Source organism: Ochotona curzoniae, unplaced genomic scaffold (genome assembly GCF_017591425.1).
Source record: "Ochotona curzoniae isolate NIBS_2020 unplaced genomic scaffold, NIBS_Ocur_1.0 scaffold_3890, whole genome shotgun sequence".
In the NCBI taxonomy this organism is placed as follows: Eukaryota; Metazoa; Chordata; class Mammalia; order Lagomorpha; family Ochotonidae; genus Ochotona; species Ochotona curzoniae.
Genome location: NW_024467115.1, coordinates 30,066,434 through 30,090,837, shown reverse-complemented (window position 1 = coordinate 30,090,837; position 24,404 = coordinate 30,066,434). Strand labels below are relative to the sequence as shown.

Below are 24,404 nucleotides of genomic sequence, written 5' to 3'. Positions count from 1 at the left end.
ATGCCCACGGAAGCGCTGGCATCTATGAAAATGTCTTAATCACTTTCAAACATCAAGCAAATTCTTGGAAGAAAAAAAAAAAATCGCATTTTAACTCCATCCCAGCTTTTTTAAAAAGCATTTCCAAAAACCACAACAACCATCCAACAATTACGCTCTGAAAATTAAGTTCCATGGTTTCAGCTTTGCTGCACCTACATGTTTGCTTGAGATTTTTGAAGAGGTACTCAGGAACACGGAAACAAGATTTATTGCTCTGCATTGAAAACCAAATTTCCAGCTCTCCGGGCTTAGCACCACGGAAAGTGTCTTCGTAGGCAACACTTGTTCTGTCAGACCATTTGCTCACTGGCGATCGTTGCACCAAAACAAGCAGTTCGCGCCGTCCTCAACTGGCAACGGTGCTCAGCGTCCCTCCTCTTTACCAGCCATTTTCTTCCTGCCAAGATAAGTGCTGAGCAATTGGGCCAAAGCAGTCTGAACGGCTACATAATGGCCTTCTAGGTTAATGAGGTACTCTCCTACCTTCATCTGCAAAACACCACTAAAAATGTCCAGAAGAGAATCTGCCCTTCTTCTACGCCGCCCTGCAGTGGCAAATGCAAATGCACAACTTGGCCAGTTCATCATAAATCTTGCGGAAGGCAAATAAATGTGTGCAGATGCCACTGGCCACAGCCAGCAGCAGAAGAGTCCCTTCCAGGGACAGCGCCTCCGGGAGGACTTCTCGGTTTGAACATTCTAATTGCTGAGTCCGTATAAAGTGTGTTGATAAGAAAGGCCAGTCACAGTTCATGCCAAGCGTCTTCTAGGACAAAATGGCCACTCTGCACACGTGAGGGTTCCGTTCAGCCTTCCTAACAGAGGACCGAATCCTTGCAATGAGTCAGGCGAGTGCCATTAACGGACACTAAGACGTTGTCTGGCAATACAACAATCTGTTCCAGACAACAACAGTAACCCCACAGGGAAGAGCACCCCTTTATAATAAGGTGACCTGATGGAAGTCCTTCATTAAACGACGCGACAACCAGGCATCGTCTCACAGCTCCTGTCGTGATCAATGCTGAGGACTCAAGGTGACCTCGGTGCACGCGTGAGTGAAGCATGTTCAACGTGAATCATAAAAAAAGCTGATCTGGCAAATCTACCACGCAAGACAATTGGCCAAACCTCATTACAAAATAAACCTCTCACTCACATACACAAGAAAGCCAAAGAAATATTCCAGTTTAGAAGGCATCATTAACTGCCACATGGAAACTTTGATTATATCCTGAGGTTGTCATTAAAAATTTTTTTTTATTTATTTTTATTGCAAAGGCAGATATACAGAGAGGAGGAGAGACAGGGAAAATCTTCCATTTGATGATTCACTCCCCAAGTGGCCACAACTGCTGGAGCTGAGCCAATCCAAAGCTGGGAGCCAGGAGCTCTTCCAGGTCTCTCATGCCAGTGCAGGGACCCAAGGCTTTGGGCTGTCCTTCACTGCTTTCCCAGGCCACAAGCAGGGAGCTGGATGGGAAGCAGGGCCATCGGGACACGAACCAGCATCCATATGGGATCCTGGCAAGTGTAAGGCGAAGACTTTAGCCACTAGACTACGGCACAGAGCCCAAGGTTATACTTTTTTTAAGGACACTGGTGAAACACTTATTTAGGGACTAACAGAAAATTTAAGCAGCGACTCTGTATCAAACAGAGCTATTAAATTAGGGTTACATCTCTCAGATGTTGAGAATGGTGATGTGGTTGGCCGCAGAATGGAGGGATTTAACAGGAGGAGGCACTGCAAAACCACCTGGGAACAGAGTGTCCTGATGTCTGAAGCTTGCTTTAAACTGTACAGCAGCAAGAAAAAAGGATACAACTGAGAGACAGCAAGCCAAGTGGCTGGTGGGTCCACGCCTGCCAACTTCTGCATCTGTGCTGAAAGCAGGGACACCAAGCACAACACCTGCCCCCTGGAATGGACGTTTGGTCTACAGGTTAAAGTGGCCCCATCCTCAGTGAGAATACTGGGGCCCAGTTCCTGCAAATATGCACCCTGAGAGGTAACAGGTGTTAGTCCAAGGACTTGGCTCCAGTCACCCATGCAGATCTTGACTGAATTCCCTGCTTGCAGGCCCAGCGCAATAGCATAGTGGCTAAAGTCCTTGCCTTGCATGAGGCGGGATTCCCATATGGGCACTGGTTCTAGTCCCAGCAGCTCCACTTCTCATCCAGCTCCCTGCTTGTGGCCTGGGAAAGCAGTCGAGGACAGCTCAAAGCTTTTGGATCATGCACCCTCTTGGGAGACCTGGAGGAGGTTCCTAGCTCCTGTCTCCTGGCTCCTGGCTTCGGATTACCACCGCACTGGCCTTTGCGGCCACTTCGGGAGTGAATCATTGGACAGAAGGCATTCCTCTCTGTCTCTCCTCTCTGTATATCTAACTTTGCAATCAAAATAAATAAATCTTAAAAAAAAAAAAAAAAAAGAATTTCCAGCCTGCAGCTTTGGCCTGATCCAGCCCAGCCCTAGCCACGGAGGGCATCTGGGAGTGAACAAGCAGACAGGAGCTCTTTCTAGCTCTCTGCCAAATAGACTGATTTAACAGCAAAAGGAAAGAATACCTTGGCATCACCATTCCTTCCCACCGTGATGAACTCCCCAATCCAGAGACAGTATTTCTTATTTTAAAATTACTAAACCAGGATTATCAACTAATTTTTTAAATTAATTTTTAAAATTAATTTCAAGTGTGATAGGGTGATAGGGGTTCACTTCCTAGACAGCCTCAATGACCTCATCTGGTTCTCCCATAGCGTGCAGAGGCTCAAACATGCAAGCCATCTTACACTGCTTTCCCGGCCACGAGCAGGGAGCTGGATCGGAAGTTGAGCAACCAGGATACAAATCAGTGCTCAGAGGGGATCTTGGCATTGCTTCACCCACTATGCCACAACACCAGCCTTACCAATATGTTTTAAAACTCAGAACAATTAATCCTTTCCCAGCAACCAAGGAGAGTGACTAGTCTGAAAGCGAGCCGACAGGGAATCGTCTTCGCGGAGTTACACATCCGCGGTAGCACATTCATTGTCTACTAATCCCAGCCGACAGCTACAATGCTGCCCAGCCAGCGGGAACGCATCACAGCTCCGACCAAGCCGTGCTGACTTTCTAAAAGAAATAAAATGCATTCCTTAATTATGAAATCCTCCCCAGATGTCCTGGCAAACGCTGAAGCAAGAAAGAAGCTCTTTTCCCACTAATGTCGGAAAGTGAAATTAAAGAGGAAGACAACCAAGGCTAAAACACCAGGAGAAAAACAAACAAAACCTCCCCTAAATATTAAGAAGGATACATATAAACTTGAACATCTCCAAACTCAGTTGCCCTTTTGGGAGTAACATCAACTTTGACATAGAGCCATCTGTGGAAAGCTCTGCTTTAAACTTGGTAAGACCCATTACAAGGTTTAGAGTCAAACTTTCATGACAATGACTTGAACTAAGAAACTTTCATCCTGACCCCAGTGAGGGGGGTAATTACCAGACGTCACTCCTCCCCACCCCCAGGACGGGGACCCAGGAAGGGTACCTGGAAGGACAGCATGGCCAACACAGCATCCATATTATACTAAACCAGGGTACGTCCCAAATTCCATTTTACTTGTCTAATAGTTACAAGAGGATTTGAAAGTTAATGCAACATCCTATAAACCATCCACACAATCTGTTCCACAAGGGAAAAAATTGCATAAAATTAGAAATCTTCATATAATAGTTACTCAGTACAATGCTCCATGTAACTAAAAGTTTGAAGATTCACACTAAATCTAGTTTTATATGGCTGCCAAAGTTTGAGTTTTGCCTTAAAAACAAATATCTAAGAATAGGTAGTTACATTTGAAAGATTTGTTTGTTTGCCTGTTTATCTATTTGAAAGAGCATCAGAGAAGGGGAAAGAGAGAGAGAGACAGAAGAGAGCGAACACGCTGGTTCGTTTGTCAAATGCCTGCAACATCCAGGCCCGGCCCAGCCCAAGCCAGGAACCAGGAACTCCATATAGTGCCACTTGGGTGACAGGGACCCAAACACTTGGACCAGCTCTTGTTTCCTTTCCAGGCACATTAGCAAGAAGCTGGATCTGTAGTACGACAGCTAGGGCTTGACCCAGCACCCTAACATGAGACACCAGAGTGGCTGCACGACAGGGCTGGCCCCACGACGCTTGGTGTCTCTATATGCACTTGACCTTCTGCTTCCCTTATCTGTAAGCAACACTGACAATACACAGCGAAACAACTGGGAGGGAAGTCCCTGGACGGATGTACAACACCCCAAACTGCTTACCCAGTGCCATCTCTTGCTCATACCAAGTTAACACGTTGGGTGAGAACCCACTCGTTGAGTCACATTGAAGGGCCCATGAGTGAGTACATGAAACACATGTGCAAACACACATGTGCTGATCTTTTTAAAAAATCAATTAAATTTGGCAGCCATTTATTAGGAAGCTGCAGTCTGACTGCTGATCCTTCTTACAAAGCCAACTCCCCCCAAACTGATCCCCGGTGCATTTGAGATTCCACCAAACAGCTGTCTTAAAAGTTACTCTGGTTATTACTCCTGAATACAGTCATTTGCTTTTCTAGCCATCAAGCTAGCAGACTTACAGTGGTCGGACCCAAGGAAAAGATAAATCAGGGTCTTTCTCAAGTTCTTATCTGAGGCTGAAATAAACCAGCTGGTCTGCTCACAGCAAAGGAATCACAAGCTTTGGGGATTTTTCCTTCTTCATGACCATAAAAAGCAACAAACGGGTGACATTTCCCTTTTCTCCTATTTGCCAGAGGAAGAATTTGCAACTCCACTCGAGAAGGCAGGCGCTGTTTGACCTTCGCCTGATCTTCGTTCAAGTTCACGGGCAGTGACAATTCCGACGGTGCCCACTGCGGGAGCTGGAAAGGTCTGAGAAACACAATGATTGGCAGCTCAGGATTCCACAGCAGTTCAAGTGTCTCGCCCACAACAGAGGTGGCTAGCGTAGAAAAGGACTTTAAACAGTTGTGACTGCAGACTGAAAGCAAAAACCAATTCTGATGCTGGGAAGGAATTTAACCCAAAGCGGACTCAGCCCAAACGATCTGGATCACCTCACTGCTCATCAATTCTCTACTTCATTTTCTCCTGTTACATCTCCCTCGTTGTCCCAGAAGAGCAAGTTTAACAGGAAGGAAAGAAAACATATATGGGGTGGGTGTTTGGCGTAGTGGTGCTTGTGGGGCCAACACTGTCATGCAGTGGGTTAAGCCACTGCTGATGGTAACACCAGCATCCCATGAGAGCAAATTCATGTCCCAGCTGCTCTACTCCCAATCTTTATCTCTCCTTTTTTCTTTTCTTGTAATTCTGGCTTTCAAAAAAACAAAAATAAATCTTAGGGAAAAAAAAATTTTTAAAGGGCTATCCTGTGCTCAAAATAATAATAATAATAATGCAGCTGCTTGAGACACCCACATCCCGTACCAGAATGTGTGGGTTCAAGTTCTGGTTTCCCTCCTGAATCCAGGTAACGTGTGCCCTGGCAAGCAGCAGGTGACGGCTCGAGCAAGCAGGTCCCTGCCGCCTCTGTGAGAGGCCCAGATGAACTCCCGCTCCAGGCTTCATCCGGTCAGGCGTGGCTGTGGGGAGCTGGTCAGGAACGAACCCAGGGGTACAATGACCGGAAGCTAAATCACCAGTTCTCTCTCTCTGTTTCTTTCCACCTAGCCTCCCTCTTCCCTCCCCCATAACTTGAAATCTATATAAAAACTTTTCATCCCTGGGTAATCTGAGACATTTCTCAATTAATGCACATTTAAAAGGTGTGTCAGGTATAACCCACATTTTTCCTAACCAGAGGGTAATAACCTACATTGGACTAATTTAAAAATTAAAGGAAATGAAAAGCCACCCTTTCCTCCAGGAAGACAAAAAGGATCCCTGAATATCCTAGAATGACTCCCAGCCCCTGATCCGAACTATCAGGCCGGGGCTGGAGTGCCCATGTGTACCCGGCCAGTGATGACTGGCTCCGCGCTGTGGATCAGGCGGAGGTGCACTCTAGGATGCGAAAGCCCACACCCCAAAGCCAAGGCCACCTCTGCAGCCCACTCAGCTGCCGCTGCACCTGTGCTCTGGTCTCTAACCCAGGCTGTTATCTTCTCAGGCCTTTTGGAAGATGCCCAGTTAACACTAACATACTAAGCTTTCTGACAAGTCCCGGAATGGAGAAACAAACCTACTTGACCTTAAACCCAACATTTCTTAGATTTTCTACCGAGAATTCTGCCCACATGCTGAGAGCCTTTCTGCCTCACTCTTTGAATGCGCCGGGATCCCATATGGGCGCCGCTTCTAATCCCAGCAGCTCCACTTCCCATCCAGCTCCCTGCTTGTGGCCTGGGAAGGCAGTCGAGGATGGCCCAAAGCTTTGGGACCCTGCACCCATGTGGGAGACCCGAAAGAAGTTCCTGGATCCTGGCTTCGGATTGGCATAACATCGGCTGTTGCGGCCATTTGGGGAGTGAATCTTCAGACGGAAGATCTCTGTTTCCACGCCCAGGACAGGGAGCAAGGTGTGCCTTCTCCGGAAGCAGGACTTGGAGCAGAGTGGGGCCAGGCCCAGGCACACCTGTGGGATGCCAGCGTTGCCACCAGGAGTGTCTTACTCACTGCATCAAAGAAAAAGCATCCCAGCCCTGTAACATCTGTGATTTCTCTCCAGGCACTGGCTTACAGCCAGGGGAGCTGGAGGTCCGGGTACACGGAGCAAAATCTGTGGCTCTTGGTCCAGCCTGTGTCCAGGCGGAGAAGTTAATTCCATTGCTTAACTCGCCCGGCCCACAGCACTCAGGGTGGGACACAAGCTGGGTTCAAGGGCCACAGGGACTGCTCAAGACTCTGTCTGTCCAGCGTAATGCTTTCACCATGACCTGGTTCCTTGGATACTTGAGCATTCTCTGAATTCCTATCTGTCACAGAGGGAGGGTTTAGTCGAGACTGCACTGTCGCAAGCAGAGCTAAAACTGCAGGGCCTTCCCCGTCAGCACAGAATCTCCATAGACAACCAGAAACTGCCTGCACGCAGGCTTTGGTGCGTCTGCAAGGACCATCAAAAGAACAGCCCATCTCCGTGTTAACCAAGGCACAGCCCATCTCCTATATTACAAACAAATAAAAAACTGGTATAAGAGGGCCATCAAGCTGAATTCAAAGCACACTTCGACGCCAAAGCTTTGGAATGAAAATAATAATGATAAATCAACTATAAAAATCACGCAACTAGGTTTCTGTCCCGTTACAATCAGGCATTTTTTATTTAAACTGTATATAATACCAGCTCCAGCTAGGACAGAAGGAGATATTGTACTAATCAAGCCTGATTTAGTAAATGTTAGTGGTGATGCTTTCCCCTGCCCTTCAGTAACTTGTTTTGTATTAAACAAGGGAGAAAGAGAACAGAAATTTCCATTTAAATATTTGGATTAATGATATGAGTCAGGAACTTATGCCTAAATATGGGTTAATATGTCATTTCTGAAGTAATTAAGAATAATTCATTATAGAAAGACTGGCTAAATGTTAGCAATGTCCTTTAAATTACAATCCCAACTTTCTTTTTCCCAACTCCCCCGACACACACACACACACACACACACACACACACACACACACACACTCCCTACCATCTATGGCGAATTCCAAGTAGAAAGACCATAAAAAGAAGGAATTAAAACAAAAAACAGCCGGGGCTGGCCTCATGGTGCAGTGGGTTAAGGTGTCATCTAATACTAGAGTGCAAGTTCAAGTCCCAGCTACTCGGGTCAGATCCAGCCCCTGAAATGCACCTGGAGAAAAAGTGGATATGGCTTGAGAGCTTGGGCCACTGCCAGCCAAATGGGACACCTGGGTGGAGTACCTGGTTCCTTTAAAACAAATAAATCCATTTTGTCTTAAAGATCAACCACATGCAGCATTAAATTCTCCAAGGCATTCAGTGCAAGCAATGATACATAAGACTATTTTATAAAGAGAGCCAAGTGAAAAAGAATTTTCATTTTTTTTTTTGCCTTCCATCCACTGACTCACTCCCCAAATAGCCTCAATGGCCAGAACTAAGCCAACCTGAAGCCAGGAGCCATCAGCTTCTTCTGGGTCTCCCCTATTTGTTCGTTCAGGGTCCCAAGGCCTGGGGTCATCCTCTACTCCTTTCCCAAGTCATCAGCAGCAGGTAGTTACATGGGAAATGGGCATCCAGAACCCAAACCAGTGCCCACATGGAATGCTGGCACTTGGAGGCAGAAGATTAGCCAGGGGAGCCATTGTGCCGGCCCCCTAAAATCTAAGCTTCTTAGGAAATAGTCCTCAGAAAGTTTGTCATAACTCAGAGAAAAATTATTGCCAAAAGTTGAACAAGACAAGTAGCACAAAATACCTCAACAATCCAATTTACATATCACAACAAATTATACTTCAGTGGACAATGCAAAGGATACAAGGAAACGGGTCTTAAACCAGGAGGGTGGTTATCAGGGAAAGATAGAAGGCCGAGCCCCATGGCAAGCAGAACCAGGGCCCTAAAGCCAAAGAAATCACTCACTCAGGCACAGAGGCGAACAGCAAAACATCAATTGCCCTCTGGGTGACAAACCAACCAGCAGACAGACCCTGGCGTTGGGAAAACATTCAAAGGAGAAATGCCTTCCCCGAAAGTCAAGATAAGATCCCCCTCCCAGCAACCTAGCTCCTTGGCCTAACCTGGAGGGAAGACAGTCACCCTTGGGCGCTTTCATTTGCAGCTGGACCTGGATGTGCTACTGTGTGGCAAAGCACGGATGGCTGGGCCAACTGCTCCATTCACAGGTTTCTGCTCTATCCAGCGTTCTGTTCCACTAACTCACTGCTAGCTCACTTGGCTTCCTTCACGGCCACCATCTCTCTCTTAGCTGACTTTCCAGGGTGGCTGCTCTGCCCACCATTCCAAAAGCCTGGGTTGTCCCCATGCCAAGGGGCTCTGCCTTGACACAGAGCAGTTGGAGAGCAGTTACTGAGTTCACAGATGCCCTTGGTCATGACCTACAGTAGACAGCCTACTGCTAGGGTCTTGTGGTATGGTGCAGGCTATTGAGCTGGCCTGCAATGCCAGCTCCCCACATTTACCACAGTTCTAGTCCCAGCTGTACCATTTCTGATCCAGCTCCCTGTGAGTGCATATGGGAAAGTAGTGGAAGACAGCTCAAGGCCTTGGGCCCCTACCCCCAACTGGGAGACCAGAAGAAGCTTCTGGCTCCTGGCTTTAGTCTGGCCATTGAGGCCTCTTGGAAAGTGAACCAGCAGATGGGGAAACCTCTTTCTCTTTCCTTCTCTCCGTATCTCTCTTTTCAAATAAATAAATATTTTTTAAAAATTAAAGAAAATGAGAACCTGCTAAGAACCTCTTCCCACCAGTCCCAAGTTCTGCCTCCCAAGTGACTACGTACTCCTGAAGGCACTTCATGTCTGGGGCACTGTGCTACCTGCCAGTAGCTCATCGAAACCCCTCCTCACCCACCGCACCTGCACACATCTAACATTTCACCATGTGCAGCTGCTGGCACACACGTGCTCCCACCACCCTTTCCAGCCTTGTGCCTTCCGCAAGGCAGGCCTGTCCCTAAAGTCCACCATCTCACATGGGACATTTCTGCAATTGTGCTCTGTTCCTTAGTAAAGGCCTTGGGCAGCTCTCCATGGCCAACGTTTCCTCACTCTATCATCATGTTCCTGCCACGCCTTCCGTGTGAGAACATTCTCCAGTACTTGCTGTCCTCCCTCCTGACGACACCTGGTACTGTTCCCAAAATGTCCCTTGCTTCTTTTTTTTTTTTTTTAAGATTTATTTTATTTTATTGGAAAGGCAGATGTACAACAGAGAGGAAGATCTTTCGTCCAATGATTCACTCCCCAAATGGCTGCAATGGCTGGTGCTGCGCCAATCAGAAGCCAGGAGCCAGAAACTTCTTTCCAGGTCTCCCACATGGGTGCAGGGTCCCAAGGCTTTGGGCCGTCCTCCACTGCTTTCCCAGGCCACAAGCAGGGAGCTGGATGGGAAGTGGAGTTGCCAGGATTAGAACCGGCGCCCATATGGGATCCTGGCACATTCAAGGCGAGGATCTTAACCATTATGCTACTGTCCCGGGCCCATGTCCCTTGCTTTGTACTGCAGTTAGCTGGGCAAGTCAACGAGTTCACAACTGCTGCCAATTCTCCTGTCACCTGCCAAACTTACCTGAATTGTCATTAGTGAGCATTTCATGGACAGGAGCCTTATCGGTATCCCTGAACTAGGAGGTGTTCAAGGGGAACGCTGTCTTGCTCTCATTTTCTAATTTCCCAAAGCATCAATACCACTGCTTTCCATATGGCAAGCCGTGAGAAAATGCTGAGTTTACGACCTTTAATGCTTACAGTTGTATCAAAAAACATTACGTTTCAGAGATAACACCTGCTTCTCACTTCTTCATATTATTTACATATGATTTTACCACAGCCATGAAATGAGAATTATACCTGAGACATAGAATATAAAACTACTTAAAACCACAGGCTTGCTATTATAAAGGGAATACAGGCCTTGACCTCTAAACACACACACACACACACACACACACACACACACACACACACAAGCAATTTCTAGGGGATAGAAGATCAATACGTTGGGGAATGGGGAAGACTTTTTAACGTTTTCAGGATGAAACCTTTTCAAAGATTTATTTATTTGAACAGTAGAACAGTGATTGCAACAGCCAGGCCTAGTTCAAGCCGAAGCCAGGAACTCCACCTGGGTCTCCCACTGGGGTGGCAAGAACCCAAGTACTGGGACCGTCAGTACTCCTTCCCGTGCAGGTTAGTAAGAAGCTGGATCAGAAGTGGAGCTGCTGAGACTCAAATCAGCACTCAAATATGAGGTGCTGGCACTGCAAGCGGTGGCTTAACGCGGGGCTGCAACATGAGCCTCAAGACCAAGCTTCCTACCTCCCCTGCTCCTGGCACAGGTCCTGGAGGGCAGCTATGATCAAGGAAATGCTAATGGAACCAAGAGTGAATCTTAAGTGGTATGACAACCGTAACTATTCTGACCTGCAACAGCTTGATTAGACTTGAATGATTCTTTACAGGTTCTGGACCAGACAAATGCAGGAAACCAAGCCCCCGTGACCACTGACTCACCTAGCACAGCACAGGGAGAAATGAGAACATGAACTCTGGGGGAAGTGACTTCTAAGGCTAACAACCCTTGGTTCAATGCCTCTTTGCCCTGAACGACGCGGCCTCTTTGGACAAGGCTGGGCTGGCAGCACACCTGTATTCAAATACTGCAATGTAGAAGAGGGAATAATACAGCAGAACCACTTCCCTTGATTTTCTCCAACCCATGTGTGCAGGGAAATACCGACTCTTCCGGCACCATCTGCATCGTTCCTTACTATCCACATGAGCTCCAATCTCAACGAATTTGCACACCTGTCACCTACAGCAGGAGCATCTCTAGCCAGCCTCACCCCGGTCCCTAACCCTCCCACAAAGCCTACACTGGGTACCACCAGGACTGCAGAAAGAGCCTGGCATTTCCTGGGCATTTCCTGGGCTCATAAATCTGCAAGGGCGGCCCACGGGGATCCTAGAGCTAAGATGCTATGTCCAGGGTCTGCACCCCACATTGCACAGCTGGATTCAATACCTGGCAGTGTGGACCCTCAGAAGCAGTGCTGACGGTTCAACCAACCGGGCTGCTATCACCCACATGACAGACCTGGCTGGAGGCCCTGGCTCCTGGTGCCAGCACTGGTCTAGTCCTGGACATGGCAGGCATCTGAGGAGTAAATCAGTGGATGGAATCCCTCCTGCCTCTCAAATAAGTACATGAGCACATTTATTAAATAAAAATAACCAGGTGACTCCACTGCACAGCCATGCATAGAAACTAGGAAGTGTACAATCTCTTTCTACTAGCAGTCTGCAGGAAGACCAACTGGGGGCTGCGCCCTGGCTCAACAGGCTAATCCTCTGCCTTCAAGTGCCAGCATCCCATATGGGTGTCGGTTCGTGTCCCAGCTACTCCACATCCTATCCAGCTCTCTGCGTATGGCCTAGGAAAGCAGTCGAGAATGCCGCAAGTCCTTGAGACCCTGCACTCATCTGGGAAACCCAGAACAAGCTGTTGTCTCTTGGCTTTGCATCAGCCCAGCTCCATCCTTTGCAGCCATTTAGGGAGTGAAGCAAGGTGGATGAGCTTTCTCTTTGTTTCTCATTCTCTCTGTATACCTGCCTTTCTAATACAAATAAATAAGTCTTAAAAAAAAAAAAAAGATGAACCAGTAAGCTATATTAATCTCTTCTTCTTTACATTTCAGCTTATCTCATTTATAAATTAAACATAGAATTTACTAAAACTGGGATTGAGGCTAGGCAAGATGAAATGACCAGGTTTCCCCTCTTTCTAAAAATATCACAGAGAAATCACAAGGAAGACAAAAGCCTTTGAACTTGAATGAATACTTGTATTAAGAGAAGCCAGCAGTGTCTGGGAGGGATTCGAGCTTCCAGCTTTGAGCACCTACGTTGTCTTGGGAAAACACATTTATTCCAGTTAGCGGAGCCAGGCCGTTCAGGATGAGAGCGGGAAAGGCGCCGCAGAGGGCTTTCGCCGGCCGTTTTCGTGAGGGTGGGCTTCAGGTGGGCTGCCCCCACGGCCTGATCCCGACAGTCCGTGCATCAGAGCTGCCAGGACACGCCTGGCAACCACGTGATTCCAGACTGACCTCAGAGGAGGAACCATAACATTGAAAGCTAACGAAGTAGGTCATTGTCTAAGCAAACAGAGTGAAAAAAAAAATGTTTACTAACTTGGGAAGCAAAAGAAGGCAGTAAGAGCAGGACTGTCCTCCAGCCGCACTGCTGCTTTTGCAAAGTGACTTTGTGCCCCCGGAATGAATGCTTTTAGAGAAAAAGTCTCTACAAAAGACAGTAAAACAAACCATTTTCAGCCGCTCGGGGGCACCACGCAGGAGACAGCACGTGCGGTAAGTACAACGTGGGAACTCGTGGCGGAGACGCTGTAGGAAGCTAAGGGACACACTCTGGAGTGAAGGCAGCAGGAAGCAAGTGCCTTCCACGCAGCCACAAAGTCAGCGTGGGGAGCCGGCACGATGGCTCTGTGGCTAAACCCTCACCTTGTAAGCACCGGGATCCCATGTGGATGCTGGTTCATGTCCTGGCTACTCCGCTTCCTATCCAGCTCCCTGCATATGGCTCAGTCCTTAGGACCTTGCACACACGTGGGAGACCTGAAAGAAGCCCCTGGTTCCTGCTTTCAGATCAGTTCAGCTCTGGCCATGGCAGCCACTTGGGGAGTGAACCAACGGATAAAGATCTTTCTGTATCTCCTTCTCTCTGTAAATCTCTCTTTCCAATAAAAATAAATAAATCTTAAAAGCCTTGGCAGGGGCCTGGCGCAGTGGCGCAGTGGTTAAGGTCCTTGCCTTGCACGCCCGGGATCCCATATGGGCACTGGTTCTAATCCCGGCAGCCCCGCTTCCCTTCCAGCTCCCTGCTTGTGGCCTGGGAAAGCAGTCGAGGATGACCCAAAGCTTTGGGACCCTGCACCCACGTGGGCGACCCGGAAGAGGCTCCTGGCTTCGGATCGGCATAGCATCAACCGTTGCGCTCACTTGGGGAGTGAATCATCAGACGGAAGATCTTCCTCTCTGTCTCTTCTCTCTGTATATCCGCCTTTCCAATAAAAATAAATAAATCTTAAAAGCCTTGGCAGAAGCTAAGCTGGCTGGGAGACCCCCCCAGGTCCCTGCCCCGGGTGAGTGCAGTACAGGTTCCTGTTCCTAGTGTGCAGGAATACCAGCAGGAGGCACAGAAAGGGAGAAGCAGAAAAAGCAGGCTGCATTGCGAAGCAGTGGGACAGTAGACACACAGATGTGAGTGAGGGGGAGCAGGAGAGGGGCCCCCACCTAGGCTGGGTGATCATTTTTCTAGGAAGAGGGGCCTCATTGAAATCCAAAGGACGTGGGGTTTGAAAGGGTGGGGCTGAGGCAGATGCAGTCACAATGCCTGGTGCCTGGCGAAACATCAGGTCGAGCCACAGCCATGCTGAATCAGCAGTGGTACCTGGGCAGTGCCCTGGTTTAGGGCTTGGCAGCTGTCAGCCCTTCATCCGCCATGGACTCCCTGCATAGCCACAGTTCTACTTCCAGAGACTTCTAAGGTATTCGAGGTACCCTTGGGCCCCTGCACACACAGCAAGCTGAAGTGGGACGCTCCCTGCATCAAATCTTTTTTTTTTTTTTAAAGATTTATTTTATTTTTATTGGAAAGGCAGATATACAGAGAGGAGAGACAGAGAGGAAGATCTTCCGTCCGATGATTCACTCCCCAAGTGAGCGCAACGGCCGATGCTATGCCGATCCGAAGCCAGGAGCCTCTTCCGGGTCTCCCACGCGGGCGCAGGGTCCCAAAGCTTTGGGTCGTCCTCGACTGCTTTCACAGGCCACAGGCAGGGAGCTGGAAGGGAAGCGGGGCTGCCGGGATTAGAACCGGCGCCCATATGGGATCCCAGGCGTTCAAGGGGAGGACCTTAACCGCTATACCATCGCACCGGGCCCCCTGCATCAAATCTTGTGACAAAAGCCTGCGAACATTTCATCACATAGGACCAGTTCAACTACCACCATGCTACTAACCCACAAAAGAGAGACTGAGAGCGCTCTCCCTGGCACCACGTATGACGCTGAGTGGATAGGCACAGCCCCTGCACAAGGCTGCCACACGAATTCATACCACACTTCATGGCTTTCAGCACTGTAGTATGCCTGAATCCCACATCAAAGTACTGACTCAAGAGCCAACTGCTCTGCTTCCAATCCAGCCCTCTGCTAACAGCCTAGGAAAGCAGGGGCTGATGGTCCAAGTACTTGGGCCCGTGCAATCCGTGTGGGACAGCTGGGAGGCGGCCCTGACTCCTGGCCTCTGTAGGATTTAGCCCTGCTTGTTGAAGCTGTTTAGAGAGTAAACCAGCAGACAGAAAATCAATTAATCTCTCTGTCTTCCAAATAAATAGATTTTTACAAAGACAAATGTATACAGCTAATAATATCAGCACTTTATGTACTGATATGACAGTATATCCAAAACCTAAGACTGCAGATATGAAAGCTGTGATCTTATTTGTTAAAAAGACAAGATGGAACTATTGCTGTTGGTTTTTTTCTTCTTTTCAAAGGTTTATTTAGGGCCTAACTCAGCAGCTAAATCCTCACCTTGGAGATGCTGGGATCCCATATGGGTGTTGGTTTGCGTCCCGGCTGCTCCACTTCCTATCCAGCTCCCTGCTTGTGGCCTGGGAAAGCAGTAGAGGATGGCCCAAAAGCTTGGAACCCTGAACCCATGAGGGAGACCAAGAAGAAGCTTCTGGTTCCTGGCTATGGATTGGCTCAGCTCTGGCTGTTGCAGCAATTTGGGGAGTGAATCAGTGGATGGAAGATCTTTCTCCTTCTCTCTGTAAATATGCCTTACCAATAGAAATAAATAAAACTTTTTCTTTTAATATTTACTGATTTATTTATTTGAAAGACAGAGTTAAGGAGAGGAGGACAGAGGCAGGCGCAGGAGAGAGAAACAGCTCTTCCATCTTCTGCTTCACTCCCCAGATGGCTGCAAAGACCCGAGCCCTGGGCCTGGAACCCCACCCAAGTCTCCCATGCAGGTGGCAGGGGCCCAGGCACTTGTACCTTCCATGCCTTCACATGCCATTAGCAGCGGTCTGGATTGGAACTGGAGCAGACAGGACTTGAATGGGCACTGCGATTGTACTGGTCCCTATTGTTATCTCTCTTCACCTGCATAGTTTCTGAAAGAATGCTCAAGAAACTAACAACCCTGGTGTCACATGATTACCAAGCTGCCTGAGGCGTACAAAGGAATAGCAACTTCTACTTCTTATTCTACTTACATACTTAGTGAAGGGTTTTTAAAAAAGATCTATTTATTTTGATTGGAAAGTCAGATATACAAAAAGGAGAGACAGAGAGGGAGATCCTGCGTCCTGCCTATTCACTCCCCTCCCCAAGTGGCTGCAATAGCCTGAGCTGAGCTGATCTGAAGCCAGGATCCTGGAGTATCTTCTGGGTCTCCCACGAGGGTGCAGGGTCCCAAGGAATTAAGCCATCTTCAACTGCTCTTTAGGCCACAAGGAGGGAGCTGAATGGGAAGCAGGGCCACTGGGACATGATACGGAGGCCATCTGGGATCCCAGTACGTTCAAGGTGAAAACGTTCGCCACTAGGCTACCATGCCAGGCCAATTATTAACACTTTTTAAATCAATATGAAATACATATTGTTATGCAATGATTTTAAATAAAAGTCATTTTAATGAGAATAAACAAGAGGCCAGACAGGTGGAATAGCAAGTTAAGCCTCCATCTGTGACACAGGCATCCAACATGGGCACCAATTCTAATTCCTGCTGCTCCACTTTCCATGTAGGTCCCTGCTTGTGGCCTGGGAAAGCAGTAGAGGAAGACCTAAGGCCTTGGGACCCTGCACCTGTGTAGGAGACCCAGAAGAAGCTCCTGGCTCCCAGCTTCGGATTGGCTCAGCTCTAACATTACACCACTTGTGGAGTGGGCCAGTGAATGGATGAACTCTCTCTGCTTTTCCTCTCTTGTAACACAGCCTTTCTAGTAAAAATAATAAATAAATCTTTTTTTTAAAGAGCAAACAAATGCTTTTATCTTATAAGGCCCTTATGATTCAAGAGTAGTCAGTTTCAAATAAATAAACATTATTTGTGATGAGAAACACAACAGTATGTGAAACTGAAATTTATTACAGATTATTTTTTACTTGTATTCTCTTACTGGCTATACTATTGTGTGAGAAACAAAAGGATGATTCGAAGTTCAAAATCTTATACTTACATTGACTAATGGGGTTCTACTGCAGGAAAATGGCCCCAGATCTAGAGAAGTTAAGTCACTATAATCATAGATTCTTCAAGAATTTATTGACAGTGAATGTGCACATTTGTCTGTAGCTTCTAACTTTCCTACTGCTTTTTAGATATTTTCCACTGTATCACTTCAAAATTAAAGTTGTGGTTTAGTGGGTAAAGCCAGCACCTGCAATGCTAACATCCCATAGGGTGCCAGTTCATTTCCCAGCTGCTCCATTTGCAACCCAGCTTCCTGCTAATGGCCTGGCAAAAACCATGGAAGCTGGTCCAGGTACATGGGCCCCTGCCACTCACTGGGAAGCTCCTGACTCCTGCCGAAACCATTTAGGGAAGGAGCTGCGAATGGAAGATGGCTTTGTCTCTGCCTTTCCCTCTTTCTATTGTTCTGATTTCAAAATAAATCCTTTTTAAAAAAAATTAAACATTCTAAACTACAATTTTTGTTAGGTTGCAAGGAAGCTAAGCATGAAATTCAAAGATATTGAGTTTGATTTTTCCAAGAAATCAAGTGGCCAACTATACCTTTTGCAGAATGCTGAGTACTATAAATCTTTGATTTGCACCTAACGCATAACTACCAGCACTGGCCGGGGCCAGGCACGAGCACCAATTAGCTTCTTCCTTCGACTCCTGGTGTTCTCCAACCACAGAGCATGTACTCCACTAACAGGTGCAGGTTCACAGCCAACTTCACAGCACCTTTTGTAACAAAGCATTTCACTTTCATTTCCTCAACTATCCTATAAAATGCCAAGTAAGAGTACACTTAGAGCATTTTAAAGCTATTTTTTTAAAAAGCATAGCGATTAGTTACCCCCAAGTGGATGTACATTGAAAACAGTTCATCTCAGGAAATATTATTGCAAGTGGAAGTTTCCACTGCTTCTGCCCAAAGCTCTAACAGACTCCAAGGTAGGCCCTGCAATGCCCTCCAGGCTGTCCCTGTCCACTGAACACACTTTCTAGGACCTGATTGCTTTGCACAGCTCTCCTGCACTGGATTCAACAGGCTTAACAAAATGGAGTTACTCACGCCACAGTCCCACACCACCAAGCCTGCACCGTTGCTGGTCAAACCTTCCCATAAATCAGCGGAGATAACACAAATGCCCTAACAGACCCCTTGTAAGCAGTGAAGGAAACCCCTCCGGTCTGACTATCATAAGCTCTGAAATAATCAGTCTTCTTGCTGTGTTCCATTTTTGTTTTCATTATTCTTTTCTGTGCAGGAAATCAGCCTCTCCTGCTTGACTTTTTCAGCACTTGTATTATCTCTAGGAGGTATCGCCCAACTCAAGAATCACAAACAAAGCCAGTTGAGGCCGGCATTACAGCACAGCAGGTGAAGCTTCCTGTAGGAGTTCCAGTTCATGTCCTGGCCACTCTATTTCCGACCCAGCTTTCCTGCTAATGGCCTGGGAAAGGCAGTACCACAGACGCCCCCAAGTACTTGGGCCCCTGCCACTCTTGTGGGAAACCCAGAAGAAGCTCCTGGCTTTGGATTGATCCAGCCCTGGCTGTTGCAGCCATGTAGGGAACAGGAGCTCTCTCTGTCTCTCCCTGTGCCTCTGTGAACCTGAGTTTCAAAAATCAACAAATAAATCTTTCCAGAATAACTCCAACTGAGATCTTTACACTAAATATCTCATAATTTTGTCTTTGGACAACACGAAGTGACCATCCTTAAGCCCCACCTCCAATTTTGGGTGCTTATTCTCATCAGAAGGCAGCAGCTCTTTCCTGAGGAAAGTACACAGCAAGACAGATAACCACACACACAAAACATCACTCTTTCAGCAAACATCTAATTCCCCGCAAATCACTTTAGATTACAGTCCTCTTATTATAAAACTGTAAACAGAGGCAACACACTGCCTCAGGCCGGCAGTAAGGATCAGGGAAGCAGCCGGCCACCTTCACTAACATGTGAGCAAACATCCTGCAACCCACGCGTCAGACAGCGGACACCTCCATCAGAGTGCACCTCCATCAGAGTGCATCTCCATGCAGGGCAGAAGCACGGCTTTGTGATGAGATCACGGCTGAAGGACTGAGGGAGCCTCCCTCCCGCCACCTGTTGGGAACATTGGCCCCGCCCCGTGGCCACAGCTACAGCTCCACATCCAGCCCCAAAATCCCTACCAGGGAGATAAAGAGAAGCTTATTCAGGGGGCATGAAGCAGGATGCGCCAGAGGCAGGAGCGCAGATTGTCATCCCAACTCTGCAGGATGAAAACACTCCTTCAAAGATAAATTTTAAAAAGAAAAAAACAAAAGACAATTGAAGGGAAATGTGAGGCATTGTTTGTCACCTGCATTTGGGTCATCTGGTCTTCCTGCCTTCCTTAGCGGCCAAAATGGCCAGGTTCTCCCTAAATGAAACCTGACAAGTCAGTGAACAAGCCATTTCCTCCCAGCTTTCACACACAGATGTCACCAAGACCAACTGGTCCAATTTAACCGACAGGTACCCTGCATAAAACCAAGAATTGTTTCTCCTGCATCTAAATTCTGAGTAAGTTTTGATTATCAAGTGAGTCATCAAAAGTTCCACTTTCCATTTCAGCTACTCGGCCTGAGAAGTCAACTAGTGTGATGTCCTTCGAGATACAGGAACTTAGCGAACAAAATGAGCAGGAAGAAGCAAAGCAAACTACACTGCTAAACAGGCAGTACCAGACAGAAGGTTTGTTTAAAGTGCTAACAACCTTTAATTCATGCCAAGCATTCTATTCTAGGGGAAAATGTTGTGTTAGCCTAAACCTTCCCAGATGTCCCAGGCCCACCAGGAAAGGGCAAGAGGACTCACACAATCACCCAACACGCTCATTGAAGCCACTTTGCATGTGACATATCATCTACTTCAGATTCAAGTCAGCTTGTAATTGAAATGTTAAAAAGCTACACTAGTTCTAGCAAAGAATAGAAACCAAACTGTCCAGCTCCATTCCCCACCAAATTGTTCAGTTACTATCTGATACATGAAACTGATCTTGATATTAAGCTTAAAGGTCCGGCCCGGCATGGTGGCCTAGTGGCTAAAAGTTCTCACCTTAAATGGGCGCCAGTTCTAATCCCAGCGGCCTCACTTCCCATCCAGCTCCCTGCTTGTGGCCTGGGAAAGCAGTGGAGGATGGCCCAAAGCCTTGGGACCTTGCACCCTCGTGGGAGACCTGGAGGAGGTTCCTTGCTTCTGGCTTTGGACCAGCTCAGCTCTGGTCATTTGCAGCCGCTTGGAGAGTGAATCAACAGATGGAAGAACTTCCTCTCTGTCTCTCCTCCTCTCTGTATATCTGACTTTCCAATAAAAATAAATACATCTTTTTTTTTTTAAGATAACGGTCAAACAGTATCCCCCCAATTTGATCATCTGTAATCAAACCCATGGAGCAACTGTCATTCCTTCCTTCTTGGCTGTAACTGTTGGCTGAGGGCCTACTGTGTGCCAGGCAGCATGCCACACAGCCAGATACTGCCCGAGCTGAGCCCTGGGAACAGCCAGGAAAGCACTGAGGCCACCAGTGAGCCCTTAGAGCTACGGGAGCCTGAGGAATCAGAAACGGGGCCCAACTGGGCAGAGTGATGGGTGCTGAGTCACTGCGTCCTCGCGTGATGTCCCTTTTGAGGACACGTGGGTCTTCAAAGCCCGAGTGATAAATTTTGCTGGTGGAATTGAAAACCAACCTTGTATTCCAAGGAGGCATTTAAGTGTATTGATTCACCTCCAAATTGATAACCGGGCAGTGTGCCAACAAGCTCAATAATATTATGGATGTCACTTAAGTCATTTTTCCCCCCCCTGAAAGGATGCTGGTTGGCTACTTCACGATGCTGGTGGCTAGAATGGAGGAGGATGTGACTATGGAAGAAGGACAAAGAGAACAGAAGAAACATCTTCAAGAAAGTCAAGTCTCTTGAGAAGTGGGTAATTCCTATGTGTTTCAGGAGCAACAGTTAGTAAGACCCAAAGGAATATAAAAGCCAGGGGCGGGGGGTGGGCAGGGAATATGTTCCATGATTACCAGGTTTTAACAATAAGACCATAAAACTACTATCAGTCACAGAATGCAAGCACTGCCAGGGAGGCATCTGACAGCGGCCTGCGTGGATGCCTGCGACATGTGACTTGGCCCTCGAAGGACCCAAGATTCCAGAAGCTAGTTTAGGAACATCCAGATAGCAGAGGCACAGCTAGAGCTTGTTCTTGCCTAGGGACCACGGATTTCACAAGTAGTTGTGAATTAAGACCAGAAGTAAAACTAGCTGATGGACAGCAAGTCTCCCAGCTGGCCTCGGACTGCTGAAGCAGCTGAAGACACCTGGGTCACTGTTGCTTAAAATTGTAATTCATCCAGATTTCAATTTAATTTCTTTTCTTTCTTTCTTTTTTTTTTTTTTTGTACATTATACACATCCACACCTCCAAAACGAATCGTTGATAATCTCCTCTACTCACTGTCCTCACAGCAGACTTCCTTGTTTCTCAAGTATGGTTCTCTACGTCTTTCTATCAGGAGATCATAAAACATGCTGGGTGTGGTCTTGCTGGTGAACACACAGGTTTGGAAAACGATCTGCCTGCCGGCTGTGGTGGCCCCGAAAAACTAGTACAAAGAACCCCATGAAACGCAGCATCTCCGGGGGTTTCTGCACTGCCCCCCCACACACACACATACACATCCTCCCCCACGCCCCAGCCTCCATAGAAGAAAGCCTAGGGAAGGCTTGCTGGCCACTGACCAAGTCCTTTGGAGAACTTGTAACCACCCCACCAGTATTTGTTTATCCCGTGGAGCTCACAGGCCATGAACCAAAAGAAAATCAGGGGCAGGACGCTGGCTGGTTTGCAAAACCTGTCATTCCTCGTGGAGACGGAGACGCAGCGTCTATCCAGGTTCTCCCTGGCTCACAGGGAGCTACATCCCAGGCGCTCTGCACCAGGAGGTTGTATCTCTTCCAGCAGCTACCGCAGAGGACTTGGGTACCAAACCGCTCGCTCGGGGCGCAGCTGGAGCCCGGAGCAGTGCCCAGCAACTCTGCAGGCCCCTAGCACCTGGGCCCTGACCCTATAGCATCTCCGATTCGGCCCGGGGAGAATGCGGGGCGAGGAGCTCCAGACGCTCGGCAAGGGGTTCCATACTCCACAGACGCCCCACGCAGCTTCCCCGCCTCGGGCTGACCCGCCCGACCGAGAGGGAGGGGAGAGGCTGAGGAGTAGCAGTGGCAGGAGGCAGATTTTATTACTGCGGCTGGTGCAGTCGCCTCCCCGAGAGACCCGCGACAAAGATGCAAACCCCCGCACCCCACCCCTTGCCGCGCGCTCGCTGCGTTGGTGGCCCCTCTCCCGCGGCAAAAAGACCCAGAAAAGCCTCCAAAGAGCTGGTTCCGGCTCCGAGTTTGCAGAACGGTTGGTTGGACCGACCAGGAAGTTCTCAGCCGGCAGCCATCAGAGGGACCCTCACTCCCCTCCCCCCGCCCCCGGCTCCCGGCTCCCGGAGGCAGGTGGCGCGGCGAGCCCGCCGGTACCTTGGCCGCCGGGTCCTCAGCGGCGATGGCGGGATCCTCGGTCGTGCAGGGCGCCGCCTCGGCCGAGGGGCTACCGCCCCTGGACTCGGGCTCGGCCGGTGTGGTGTCCTCGGCCGGAGGCGGCTCCGGGCTCTGCTGCTCAGTGGAGCTCCCGGCGCCCATGGTTCCTCGGTGGTTCTCGCGCGCCCAGCCGCAGGGTTACGCCTTCCTCAAGTCGTAGGGCTGCAACCGGAGCGAGAAGTGGTGCGCTTGCCAGGTCCCGGGAGCGCTTTGCCCTCCGTTGTGCTGCGGACGCGCGCAGACTGCGAATGAAGGAGACGCGCTCCCGGCAAACTCCTTTAAAGAAAAAAAAAAAAAAAAAGCCACCTCTGAGCCTCCTCCCCCGCTCGCCCGGTCTTTCCCTTGCTCCATCACATGAGCACAGCCCCGGACACGCCTTGCAGCAGCATCGAGGACCAGAGGCGGGCGAACCGCCAGCCCCAGGGCGCGGGGAGCAGCCTGGCCCGCCCCCAGGGTGCCTCCCAGTCCTACCAGGGGCCGAGGGCCGAGGGCACTATCAGGCAGTGGGGGATCCCAGCCGCCCCGGTACTCGCGGGGTTAGCTGGTCTGGGTGATGGATCACCCGTGGCGGCAGTGAGCCCACACTCCATTTGCCTTCCTGCACCCTGTGTTTGAACATTTTGCGCCTGCCTCCTCCCCGTGAGCAGAAGGGTGAGCGCCCCCCAGACTCCTCGCAGCATGACCATATTAGGGCGGCTCACGTGGCAGGAGCTGGGGGGACCAAGACACTAAGGCAGTGAAGGGAGGTGGGTCAGGGGAGTCCCCAGGGCTCAGCATCTTGCTGAAACCAGGGACGTCAGCTCATGCCATCTGCAGCCTCCCGGGAAACGTGGAATCGAGGGGCTGTTCTGGACGCGCCTCCATTCCCAGTCCACGACCTCATGACTGCGCGCTCCTGCAGTAGTGTGCAGAGCTGATCATTTGCCAACTGTATTTTTTCAAAGATGACAACTTGAAATAATACCAGCCTAGGTGGCTTGTGTTGAACCCCCATCATTCCCATTGCACGTGCAAAGCAGGCCATCTTTACGTATCATATTAAAATTTTAATTGAATTAATTGGCACAGAAATGCAAAGGTGATGAGGCGCCAAGACTAGAATGAACTCAGCTGTAACTGGTTACTAAGTGCTTCGGTTTCAACAAAGAGCTGAAGTCTCCATTATAAAACTGAAACTTTGTGGAGCCGCTTCTCTGTGCAAACTGTAACATCAGCATCCCATAAGGGAGCTCACTTGAGTCCCAGCTACTCCCTTGTCTGTCCAGCTCCCTGCTAATGTGCCTGGGGAAGCAGCATTAGGTGACCTTGCCACCCAAGTAGGAGACCAGGATAAAACTCCTGGCTCCTGGCTTCAGCCTGGCCCAGCTCTGCTCAACTGGGGCAATTTGAGGAGGGAACCAGATGATGAAATCTCTCACTCTGTCTCTCTTTCTGTCTCTCCTTCTCAAACTCTGCCTTTGTAATAAAAATAAACTTTTAAAAACACTAAAGTAAAAAGTTTAAAATGAAAGGACTTTCAAAAAACTGACCTTAGCCACCAGATACCCGCTTTACATTCAGAGTTGGTGTAACTCAGCGGAGGGTCGGTGACTCAGTGTTAACAGTGGCTCACCAGCAGGATATGTTGCACCTGTTGTACTCCATGTGGTGTGATGGCACCCCAGAAACCAAAAGTATGCCCTTTTAGCCTAGAATTTGCTTTCTGAATTAGATTTTATTCAAAGGATTGTACAGAGGCTAATTTCTCTGGAACTGATCCCTAAGATACAGCATCCTGGGAC

General features: G+C 48.6%; 1 protein-coding gene across 1 annotated transcript in view; it reads right to left on the bottom strand.

The window, feature by feature from the left end:
• Nucleotides 1–22,743, bottom strand: part of AKAP12 (A-kinase anchoring protein 12) — a 94,857-nt gene extending 72,114 nt beyond the window's left edge. The window contains exon 1 of the mRNA XM_040965464.1: nucleotides 22,564–22,743. Within this exon, the coding sequence (XP_040821398.1) occupies nucleotides 22,564–22,725 (162 nt within the window). The 5' untranslated portion in view covers nucleotides 22,726–22,743. The remainder of the gene's footprint in view (nucleotides 1–22,563) is intronic.
• Nucleotides 22,744–24,404: the final 1,661 nt, after the last annotated feature.